General features: G+C 50.8%; 1 protein-coding gene across 1 annotated transcript in view; it reads right to left on the minus strand.

Moving 5' to 3' along the window:
- The window catches only part of rhpn2 (rhophilin, Rho GTPase binding protein 2), a 123,233-nt gene that overhangs the window by 28,839 nt on the left and 82,235 nt on the right, over positions 1-12,159 (minus strand). Inside the window, exons 5-8 of the mRNA XM_065012492.1 lie at positions 6,690-6,767; positions 6,438-6,562; positions 4,662-4,828; positions 3,347-3,534 (exon numbers count right to left, since the gene is read on the minus strand). Coding sequence (XP_064868564.1) covers positions 3,347-3,534; positions 4,662-4,828; positions 6,438-6,562; positions 6,690-6,767 — 558 coding nt within the window. The remainder of the gene's footprint in view (positions 1-3,346; positions 3,535-4,661; positions 4,829-6,437; positions 6,563-6,689; positions 6,768-12,159) is intronic.

Consider the following 12,159-nt stretch of genomic DNA (forward strand, 5'->3'; position numbering starts at 1 on the left):
TAGACTGTGGGAAAGGACTCAGCGTATTGTTCATGTACCTTGGCAGCCTGTAGACTGTAGGAAAGGACTCAGCGTATTGTTCATGTACCTTGGCAGCCTGTAGGAAAGGACTCAGCGTATTGTTCATGTACCTTGGCAGCCTGTAGGAAAGGACTCAGTGTATTGTTCATGTACCTTGGCAGCCTGTAGGAAAGGACTCAGTGTATTGTACATGTACCTTGGCAGCCTGTAGACTGTAGGAAAGGACTCAGCGTATTGTATATGTACCTTGACAGCCTGTAGGAAAGGACTCAGCGTATTGTTCATGTACCTTGGCAGCCTGTAGACTGTAGGAAAGGACTCAGCGTATTGTATATGTACCTTGACAGCCTGTAGGAAAGGACTCAGCGTATTGTTCATGTACCTTGGCAGCCTGTAGACTGTAGGAAAGGACTCAGTGTATTGTTCATGTACCTTGGCAGCCTGTAGGAAAGGACTCAGCGTATTGTACATGTACCTTGGCAGCCTGTAGACTGTGTGAAAGGACTCAGCGTATTGTTCATGTACCTTGGCAGCCTGTAGACTGTAGGAAAGGACACAGCGTATTGTTCATGTACCTTGGCAGCCTGTAGACTGTAGGAAAGGACTCAGTGTATTGTTCATGTACCTTGGCAGCCTGTAGACTGTGAGAAAGGACTCAGTGTATTGTTCATGTACCTTGGTAGCCTCTAGGAAAGGACTCAGCGTATTGTACATGTACCTTGGCAGCCTGTAGGAAAGGACTCAGCGTATTGTTCATGTACCTTGGCAGCCTGTAGACTGTAGGAAAGGACTCAGCGTATTGTTCATGTACCTTGGCAGCCTGTAGGAAAGGACTCAGCGTATTGTTAATGTACCTTGGCAGCCTGTAGACTGTAGGAAAGGACTCAGCGTATTGTTCATGTACCTTGGCAGCCTGTAGGAAAGGACTCAGTGTATTGTACATGTACCTTGGCAGCCTGTAGACTGTAGGAAAGGACTCAGCGTATTGTTCATGTACCTTGGCAGCCTGTAGACTGTGGGAAAGGACTCAGCGTATTGTACATGTACCTTGGCAGCCTGTAGACTGTAGGAAAGGACTCAGCGTATTGTTCATGTACCTTGGCAGCCTGTAGGAAAGGACGCAGCGTATTGTTCATGTACCTTGGCAGCCTGTAGACTGTAGGAAAGGACTCAGTGTATTGTACATGTACCTTGGCAGACTGTAGGAAAGGACTCAGTGTATTGTTCATGTACCTTGGCAGACTGTAGGAAAGGACTCAGCGTATTGTTCATGTACCTTGGCAGCCTGTAGACTGTAGGAAAGGACTCAGCGTATTGTTCATGTACCTTGGCAGCCTGTAGGAAAGGACTCAGCGTATTGTTCATGTACCTTGGCAGCCTGTAGACTGTAGGAAAGGACTCAGCGTATTGTTCATGTACCTTGGCAGCCTGTAGGAAAGGACTCAGCGTATTGTTCATGTACCTTGGCAGCCTGTAGACTGTAGGAAAGGACTCAGCGTATTGTTCATGTACCTTGGCAGCCTGTAGGAAAGGACTCAGCGTATTGTTCATGTACCTTGGCAGACTGTAGGAAAGGACTCAGCGTATTGTTCATGTACCTTGGCAGCCTGTAGGAAAGGACTCAGTGTATTGTTCATGTACCTTGGCAGACTGTGGGAAAGGACTCAGCGTATTGTACATGTACCTTGGCAGCCTGTACATTTTACATTTACATTTAAGTCATTTAGCAGACGCTCTTATCCAGAGCGACTTACAAATTGGTGCTTTCACCTTATGACATCCAGTGGAACAGCCACTTTACAATAGTGCATCTAGGTCTTTTAAGGGGGGAGGGGAGAAGGATTACTTTATCCTATCCTAGGTATTCCTTAAAGAGGTGGGGTTTCAGGTGTCTCCGGAAGGTGGTGATTGACTCCGCTGTCCTGGCGTCGTGAGGGAGTTTGTTCCACCATTGGGGGGCCAGAGCAGCGAACAGTTTTGACTGGGCTGAGCGGGAACTGTATTTCCTCAGTGGTAGGGAGGCGAGCAGGCCAGAGGTGGATGAACGCAGTGCCCTTGTTTGGGTGTAGGGCCTGATCAGAGCCTGGAGGTAGTGAGGTGCTGTTCCCCTCACAGCTCCGTAGGCAAGCACCATGGTCTTGTAGCGGATGCGAGCTTCAACTGGAAGCCAGTGGAGAGAGCGGAGGAGCGGGGTGACGTGAGAGAACTTGGGAAGGTTGAACACCAGACGGGCTGTATTGCGTTCTGGATGAGTTGTAGGGGTTTAATGGCACAGGCAGGGAGCCCAGCCAACAGCGAGTTGCAGTAATCCAGACGGGAGATGACAAGTGCCTGGATTAGGACCTGCGCCGCTTCCTGTGTGAGGCAGGGTCGTACTCTGCGGATGTTGTAGAGCATGAACCTACAGGAACGGGCCACCGCCTTGATGTTATTTGAGAACGACAGGGTGTTGTCCAGGATCACGCTGTAGACTGTGGTAAAGGACTCAGCGTATTGTTCATGTACCTTGGCAGCCTGTAGACTGTGGGAAAGGACTCAGCGTATTGTTCATGTACCTTGGCAGCCTGTGGGAAAGGACTCAGCGTATTGTTCATGTACCTTGGCAGCCTGTAGGAAAGGACTCAGCGTATTGTTCATGTACCTTGGCAGCCTGTAGACTGTGGTAAAGGACTCAGCGTATAGACTGTAGGAAAGGACTCAGCGTATTGTTCATGTACCTTGGCAGCCTGTAGGAAAGGACTCAGCGTATTGTTCATGTACCTTGGCAGCCTGTAGACTGTGAGAAAGGACTCAGCGTATTGTTCATGTACCTTGGCAGCCTGTGGGAAAGGACTCAGCGTATTGTTCATGTACCTTGGCAGCCTGTAGACTGTAGGAAAGGACTCAGCGTATTGTACATGTACCTTGGCAGACTGTGGGAAAGGACTCAGCGTATTGTTCATGTACATTGGTAGCCTGTGGGAAAGGACTCAGCGTATTGTACATGTACCTTGGCAGCCTGTAGACTGTAGGAAAGGACTCAGCGTATTGTTCATGTACCTTGGCAGCCTGTAGACTGTGGGAAAGGACTCAGCGTATTGTTCATGTACCTTGGCAGCCTGTAGACTGTAGGAAAGGACTCAGCGTATTGTTCATGTACCTTGGCAGCCTGTAGACTGTGGGAAAGGACTCAGTGTATTGTTCATGTACCTTGGCAGCCTGTGGGAAAGGACTCAGCGTATTGTTCATGTACCTTGGCAGCCTGTAGGAAAGGACTCAGCGTATTGTTCATGTACCTTGGCAGCCTGTAGACTGTGGGAAAGGACTCAGCGTATTGTATATGTACCTTGGCAGCCTCGTGGGCCATCTTGAGGAGAGAGAAGAACTCATTGCGGATGCCAGACAGAGCGATCTTCTCAAACAGACACTCCTGAGCTTGGGCCAGCATCATCTTGATGAGCATACTGAGCATGGAGGGACTCATGTCATAGCTGGGGGTGTGGGTGAACGTCTCCTTCAGGTGGTGGAGGACTCCTACAGGGGGGGGCACAGAGAGAGTAGGGGAGGTGAGTATGGAGGGACTCATGTCATAGCTGGGGGTGTGGGTGAACGTCTCCTTCAGGTGGTGGAGGACTCCTACAGGGGGGCACAGTATGGAGGGACTCATGTCATAGCTGGGGGAGGTGAACGTCTCCTTCAGGTGGTGGAGGACTCAGGGGGGTCAGAGCTAGGGGAGGTGAGTATGGAGGGACTCATGTCATAGCTGGGGGTGTGGGTGAACGTCTCCTTCAGGTGGTGGAGGACTCCTACAGGGGGAGGCACAGAGAGAGTAGGGGAGGTGAGTATGGAGGGACTCATGTCATAGATGGGGGTGAACGTCTCCTTCATTTCTAAACGTTGCTACCGGATAAAATATATGCTCCAAAACATGCATGCACCAATTATCAAAACTGCATTCATAAAAACTGAATTTAACATGACTAATCCTTTTATACTCCCGGTACCACAAGTACTCACAGTTTCTAACATTTGACATTAGGCCGAGAGGCAGTACTGTCCTAGTTTGGGTCGACTGCCGAGGGCCAGTACTGTTCTAGTTTGGGTCGACTGCCGAGGGTCGGTACTATCCTAGTTTGGGTCGACTGTCGAGGGGCGGTACTGTCCTAGTTTGGGTCGACTGCCGAGGGGCGGTACTGTCCTAGTTTGGGTTGACTGTCCAGGGGCAGTACTGTCCTAGTTTGGGTTGACTGTCCAGGGGCGGTACTGTCCTAGTTTGGGTTGACTGCCGAGGGGCAGTACCATAGAGTTTTTCCTGACATGACATTTGAAAACTATGAAATGAAATTTTCAACTGGCTTTCTCTGACAGGCTGTTTTCCTATCGTTAAACAAAGATTACACAAGGAGAGAACTGGTCACGGCACCAACTGTGGGATAAGGGACCTACAAACTTACAAAATGTATAAACTAAGTCAAAACTTCTAAACCTCTTGTAATCCAACCCAGTGTACTGTATATTCCACCAGTGTTACTGGCAATGACTAGAGACAAGCTGTGTCATAATGGCCACTGGTGTTGTCCAAAATGGCACCCTATTCCCTACATAGAGGGAATAAGGTGTCACGTGGGACACAGCCGACTGTGGTTCTAGTGTCCCCTCACCTGCAGCTTTCTGGAAGGCTGTGATGGCATCCTGGAGGCCGGAGCCCGTCTGGCGGTTGCAACGCGTGCCGATCTGGGTGTAGAGGGCGCCGATGTTGAACAGAATACTGGCCTTCTCCAGAGACACGTTCTGCTGGCACACTGGAACACCTGTGAACGAGTCATACCTGGGAGAGAGACAGAGAGAGAGAGGTCACTAGTGGTACCATAACGCCATGTTGACCCCTGGAGAGACAGACAGAGAGGTCACTAGTGGTACCATAACACCATGTTGACCCCTGGAGAGACAGACAGAGAGAGGTCACTAGTGGTATCATAACACCATGTTGACCCCTGGAGAGACAGACAGAGAGAGGTCACTAGTGGTACCATAACACCATGTTGACCCCTGGAGAGACAGACAGAGAGGTCACTAGTGGTACCATAACACCATGTTGACCCCTGGAGAGACAGACAGAGAGAGGTCACTAGTGGTATCATAACACCATGTTGACCCCTGGAGAGACAGACAGAGAGAGGTCACTAGTGGTACCATAACACCATGTTGACCCCTGGAGAGACAGACAGAGAGAGGTCACTAGTGGTATCATAACACCATGTTGACCCCTGGAGAGACAGACAGAGAGAGGTCACTAGTGGTACCATAACACCATGTTGACCCCAGGAGAGACAGACAGAGAGAGGTCACTAGTGGTATCATAACACCATGTTGACCCCTGGAGAGACAGAGAGAGGTCACTAGTGGAACCATAACACCATGTTGACCCCTGGAGAGACAGATAGAGAGAGGTCACTAGTGGAACCATAACACCATGTTGACCCCTGGAGAGACAGACAGAGAGGTCACTAGTGGTATCATAACACCATGTTGACCCCTGGAGAGACAGAGAGAGGTCACTAGTGGTATCATAACACCATGTTGACCCCTGGAGAGACAGAGAGAGGTCACTAGTGGTATCATAACACCGTGTTGACCCCTGGAGAGACAGACAGAGAGAGGTCACTAGTGGTATCACAACACCATGTTGACCCCTGGAGAGACAGACAGAGAGGTCACTAGTGGTATCATAACACCATGTTGACCCCTGGAGAGACAGACAGAGAGGTCACTAGTGGAACCATAACACCATGATGACCCCTGGAGAGACAGACAGGTTGACCCCTGGAGAGACAGACATGTTGACCCCTGGAGAGAGGCCCTCCATCAGTGCTCAGACTGTCCACAATATGCTGAGAGAGGCTGAACTGAGGGCTTGTAGGCCTGTTGTAAGGCAGGTCCTCACCAGACATCACCTATGGGTATAAACCCTCCATCAGTGCTCAGACTGTCTGCAATAGGCTGAGAGAGGCTGGACTGAGGGCTTGTAGGCCTGTTGTAAGGCAGGTCCTCACCAGCAACAACGTTGCCTATGGGCACAAACCCACTGTCGCTGGACCAGACAGGACTGGCAAGATGTGCATTGAGACAGTCAGGTGAAGATACTATAGATACCTGGACCCCTGGGCTGGGTCAGACCATGATTGACGGGGCATTGGAGACAGTGAGGTGAAGATACTATAGATACCTGGACCCCATGGCTGGGTCAGACCATGATTGACGGGGCATTGGAGACAGTGAGGTGAAGATACTATAGATACCTGGACCCCTGGGCTGGGTCAGACCATGATTGACGGGGCATTGGAGACAGTGAGGTGAAGATACTATAGATACCTGGACCCCTGGGCTGGGTCAGACCATGATTGACGGGGCATTGGAGACAGTGAGGTGGAACGTACCAAGTAAAGAAGATGCCCATCTGGCGGGTAGCGGAGAAGAAGCGGCTCTCCAGTAGAGGTATGTGGCTGAAGTACTTGGCCAGGGTCTCGATGCCGGCATCATTGCGACTGGGGGTACGACAGGCCTGTGGGTACGGTGGGGAAAGAGGGTCAAAATACAACAAGACCGTTCTCTGTGTGGTGGGTGATTCCATAGAGAACCCAGTTTCACTCTGACAACGTAGATTTCTATGAGACCGATGGTGAAAGTACCTGTCTCAGGTCCATCAGGTCGGCGATCTCCTCCTCGAAGCTGGAGCCATCTTCACTGTAATGCTCCAGGATGAAGTCCTGGAAAAACACACCAGAACAGAGAGGAGACCATCGTCAACACACCAGAAGAGAGGAGACCATCGTCAACACACCGGAACAGAGAAGAGACCATCGTCAACACACCGGAACAGAGAGGAGACCATCGTCAACACACCGGAACAGAGAGGAGACCATCGTCAACACACCGGAACAGAGAGGAGACCATCGTCAACACACCAGAACAGAGAGGAGACCATCGTCAACACACCAGAACAGAGAGGAGACCATCGTCAACACACCAGAACAGAGAGAAGACCATCGTCAACACACCAGAACAGAGAGAAGACCATCGTCAACACACCAGAACAGAGAGGAGACCATCGTCAACACACCGGAACAGAGAGGAGACCATCGTCAACACACCGGAACAGAGAGGAGACCATCGTCAACACACCGGAACAGAGAGGAGACCATCATCAACACACCAGAACAGAGAGGAGACCATCGTCAACACACCAGAACAGAGAGACCATCGTCAACACACTAGAACAGAGAGGAGACCATCGTCAACACACCAGAACAGAGAGACCATCATCAACACACCAGAACAGAGAGACCATCAACACACAAGACTTATAAAGTTTTGTGAAGTCCAGCCACCGACCCATCAAAACACCATCCACTGTCCTATAGAGCCACCGACCCATCAAAACACCATCCATTGTCCTATAGAGCCACCGACCCATCAAAACACCATCCACTGTCCTATAGAGTCACAGACCCATCAAAACACCACCCACTGTGATATTGAGCCAACGACCCATCAAAACACCACCCACTGTGTTATAGAGCCAACAGCCCATCAAAACACCAGTCCAGGGTGCTTTAACATGTGTGCACCTGACCTCTCCCAACACCCAACCAAACCTGACCCCTCCCTAGAACCAGCCAAACCTGACCCCTCCCCAGAACCAACCACACCTGACCCCTCCCCAGAACCAACCACACCTGACCCCTCCCCAGAACCAACCACACCTGACCCCTCCCCAGAACCAACCACACCTGACCCCTCCCCAGAACCAACCACACCTGACCCCTCCCCAGAACCAACCACACCTGACCCCTCCCCAGAACCAACCACACCTGACCCCTCCCCAGAACCAACCACACCTGACCCCTCCCCAGAACCAACCACACCTGACCCCTCCCCAGAACCAACCACACCTGACCCCTCCCCAGAACCAGCCAAACCTGACCCTCCCCAGACCCAGCCAAACCTGACCTCTCCCCAGACCCAGCCAACCTCCCCTCCCCAGACCCACCACACCTCACCTCTCCCCAGACCCAGCCGAACCTCACCTCTCCCCAGACCCAGCCGAACCTCACCTCTCCCAAGACCCAACCAAACCTCACCTCTCCCAAGACCCAACCAAACCTCACCTCTCCCAAGACCCAACCAAACCTCACCTCTCCCAAGACCCAACCCAAACCTCACCTCTCCCAAGACCCAACCAAACCTCACCTCTCCCAAGACCCAACCAAACCTCACCTCTCCCAAGACCCAACCAAACCTCACCTCTCCCAAGACCCAACCAAACCTCACCTCTCCCAAGACCCAACCAAACCTCACCTCTCCCCAGACCCAACCAAACCTCACCTCTCCCCAGACCCAACCAAACCTCACCTCTCCCCAGACCCAACCCAACCTGAGCCGAACCCAGCGTCAGTGTCTCTCTAGCCGCGTGACGATCAGTGTTGTGTCTCCTGACTAGCAGCCAGACAGTAAGTCACTGACACCTGGTCATTAAAGCTAGTTGATTTCAGGCTAGAAGTAGGACCCACTTAACAGACAGATACAGGAAGGCCACGTCTTAAATGGCACCCTATTCCCTAGTGCACTATGTTTGACCAAGGCCCAAAAGGGAGGCCCACAAGGGAGGCCCACAAGGGAGGCCCACAAGGGAGGCCCACAAGGGCTCTGGTCAATCTGGGGAATAGGGTCCCATTTGGGACGTAGCCTAAGTCAATTGTCTAGATACTGTCAAGTCCTTATCTGCACCTCACAGCGGTATAAAGGTGACATCATGGTATTCCCCACCACCGGTAGGCTAAGTGTGCGGTTGTCATTTCCTGGTTGACAATGCTGTGACCTAGTTGACAATAATAAAGCTGTTTGCTCAGGGTCAAAACATCACAGGGTTAAACTTGAATCTACTGAACCTGATGAAATGCTGAACAAATGGTTTAGGTCCCGATGGCACTGTATTCCCCCCGTAGTGCACTACTTTTGACCAGGGGCCAACAGTAGTGCATAAAATAGGGAGTAGGTTGCAATTTGGGACACAACCTATAGCTTATATATCCAGTACATACTAGTGAACAAATGGAGAATAGAGATCGTTGTCAAAGGAATTGATATCAATGAATTGTGAAACAGCTGCTGTACCTTAGCTGAATGCCCTGACTGTACGTCGGTCTGGATGAGAGAACCTGACTGTAGGTCGGTCTGGATGAGAGAACCGACGTACAGTCTCTCATCCAGACCGACCTACAGTCAGGTTCTCTTATCCAGACCGACATACATTCAGTCAGGTTCTCTTACCCAAACCGACAGGTCGGTCTGGATAAGAGAACCTGACTGAATGCATGTCGGTCTGGATAAGAGAACCTGACTGAATGCATGTCGGTCTGGATAAGAGAACCTGACTGAATGCACGTCGGTCTGGATGAGAGAACCTGACTGAATGCACGTCGGTCTGGATGAGAGAACCTGACTGAATGCACGTCGGTCTGGATAAGAGAACCTGACTGAATGCACGTCGGTCTGGATAAGAGAACCTGACTGTCGGTCTGGATGAGAGAACCTGACTGAATGCACGTCGGTCTGGATAAGAGAACCTGACTGAATGCACGGTCTGGATAAGAGAACCTGACTGAATGCAAATCGGTTGGATAAGAGAACCCTGATGCACGTCGGTCTGAATGCTGAATGCACGTCGGTCTGGATAAGAGAACCTGACTGAATGCACGTCGGTCTGGATAAGAGAACCTGACTGAATGCACGTCGGTCTGGATAAGAGAACCTGACTGAATGCAACGGTCTGGATAAGAGAACCTGACTGAATGCACGTCGGTCTGGATGAGAGAACCTGACTGAATGCACGTCGGTCTGGATAAGAGAACCTGACTGAATGCACGTCGGTCTGGATAAGAGAACCTGACTGAATGCACGTCGGTCTGGATAAGAGAACCTGACTGAATGCACGTCGGTCTGGATAAGAGAACCTGACTGTCGGTCTGGATAAGAGAACCTGACTGTCGGTCTGGATAAGAGAACCTGACTGAATGCACGTCGGTCTGGATAAGAGAACCTGACTGAATGCACGTCGGTCTGGATAAGAGAACCTGACTGAATGCACGTCGGTCTGGATAAGAGAACCTGACTGAATGCACGTCGGTCTGGATAAGAGAACCTGACTGAATGCATGTCGGTCTGGATAAGAGAACCTGACTGAATGCACGTCGGTCTGGATAAGAGAACCTGACTGAATGCACGTCGGTCTGGATAAGAGAACCTGACTGAATGCACGTCGGTCTGGATAAGAGAACCTGACTGAATGCACGTCGGTCTGGATAAGAGAACCTGACTGAATGCACGTCGGTCTGGATAAGAGAACCTGACTGAATGCATAAGAGAACCTGACTGAATGTCGGTCTGGATAAGAGAACCTGACTGTCGGTCTGGATAAGAGAACCTGACTGAATGCACGTCGGTCTGGATAAGAGAACCTGACTGAATGCACGTCGGTCTGGATAAGAGAACCTGACTGAATGCACGTCGGTCTGGATAAGAGAACCTGACTGAATGCACGTCGGTCTGGATAAGAGAACCTGACTGAATGCACGTCGGTCTGGATAAGAGAACCTGACTGAATGCACGTCGGTCTGGATAAGAGAACCTGACTGAATGCACGACTGTCGGTCTGGATAAGAGAACCTGACTGAATGCACGTCGGTCTGGATAAGAGAACCTGACTGAATGCACGTCGGTCTGGATAAGAGAACCTGACTGAATGCACGTCGGTCTGGATAAGAGAACCTGACTGAATGCACGTCGGTCTGGATAAGAGAACCTGACTGAATGCACGTCGGTCTGGATAAGAGAACCTGACTGAATGCACGTCGGTCTGGATAAGAGAACCTGACTGAATGCACGTCGGTCTGGATAAGAGAACCTGACTGAATGCACGTCGGTCTGGATAAGAGAACCTGACTGAATGCACGTCGGTCTGGTCTGGATAAGAGAACCTGACTGAATGCACGTCGGTCTGGAGAGAACCTGACTGAATGCACGTCGGTCTGGATAAGAGAACCTGACTGAATGCACGTCGGTCTGGATAAGAGAACCTGACTGAATGCACGTCGGTCTGGATAAGAGAACCTGACTGAATGCACGTCGGTCTGGATAAGAGAACCTGACTGAATGCACGTCGGTCTGGATGAGAGAACCTGACTGAATGCACGTCGGTCTGGATAAGAGAACCTGACTGAATGCACGTCGGTCTGGATAAGAGAACCTGACTGAATGCACGTCGGTCTGGATAAGAGAACCTGACTGAATGCACGTCGGTCTGGATAAGAGAACCTGACTGAATAAGAGAACCTGACTGAATCGGTCTGGATAAGAGAACCTGACTGAATGCACGTCGGTCTGGATAAGAGAACCTGACTGAATGCACGTCGGTCTGGATAAGAGAACCTGACTGAATGCACGTCGGTCTGGATAAGAGAACCTGACTGAATGCACGTCGGTCTGGATAAGAGAACCTGACTGAATGCACGTCGGTCTGGATAAGAGAACCTGACTGAATGCACGTCGGTCTGGATAAGAGAACCTGACTGAATGCACGTCGGTCTGGATGAGAGAACCTGACTGAATGCACGTCGGTCTGGATAAGAGAACCTGACTGAATGCACGTCGGTCTGGATAAGAGAACCTGACTGAATGCACGTCGGTCTGGATAAGAGAACCTGACTGAATGCACGTCGGTCTGGATAAGAGAACCTGACTGAATGCACGTCGGTCTGGATAAGAGAACCCTGACTGAACCTGATGCACGTCGGTCTGGATAAGAGAACCTGACTGAATGCATCGGTCTGGATAAGAGAACCTGACTGAATGCACGTCGGTCTGGATAAGAGAACCTGACTGAATGCACGTCGGTCTGGATAAGAGAACCTGACTGAATGCACGTCGGTCTGGATAAGAGAACCTGACTGAATGCACGTCGGTCTGGATAAGAGAACCTGACTGAATGCACGTCGGTCTGGATAAGAGAACCTGACTGAATGCACGTCGGTCTGGATAAGAGAACCTGACTGAATCACGTCGGTCTGGATAAGAGAACCTGACTGAATGCACGTCGGTCTG

The sequence above is a fragment of the Oncorhynchus nerka genome, linkage group LG27, assembly GCF_034236695.1.
Source record: "Oncorhynchus nerka isolate Pitt River linkage group LG27, Oner_Uvic_2.0, whole genome shotgun sequence".
NCBI classification, from domain to species: domain Eukaryota; kingdom Metazoa; phylum Chordata; class Actinopteri; order Salmoniformes; family Salmonidae; genus Oncorhynchus; species Oncorhynchus nerka.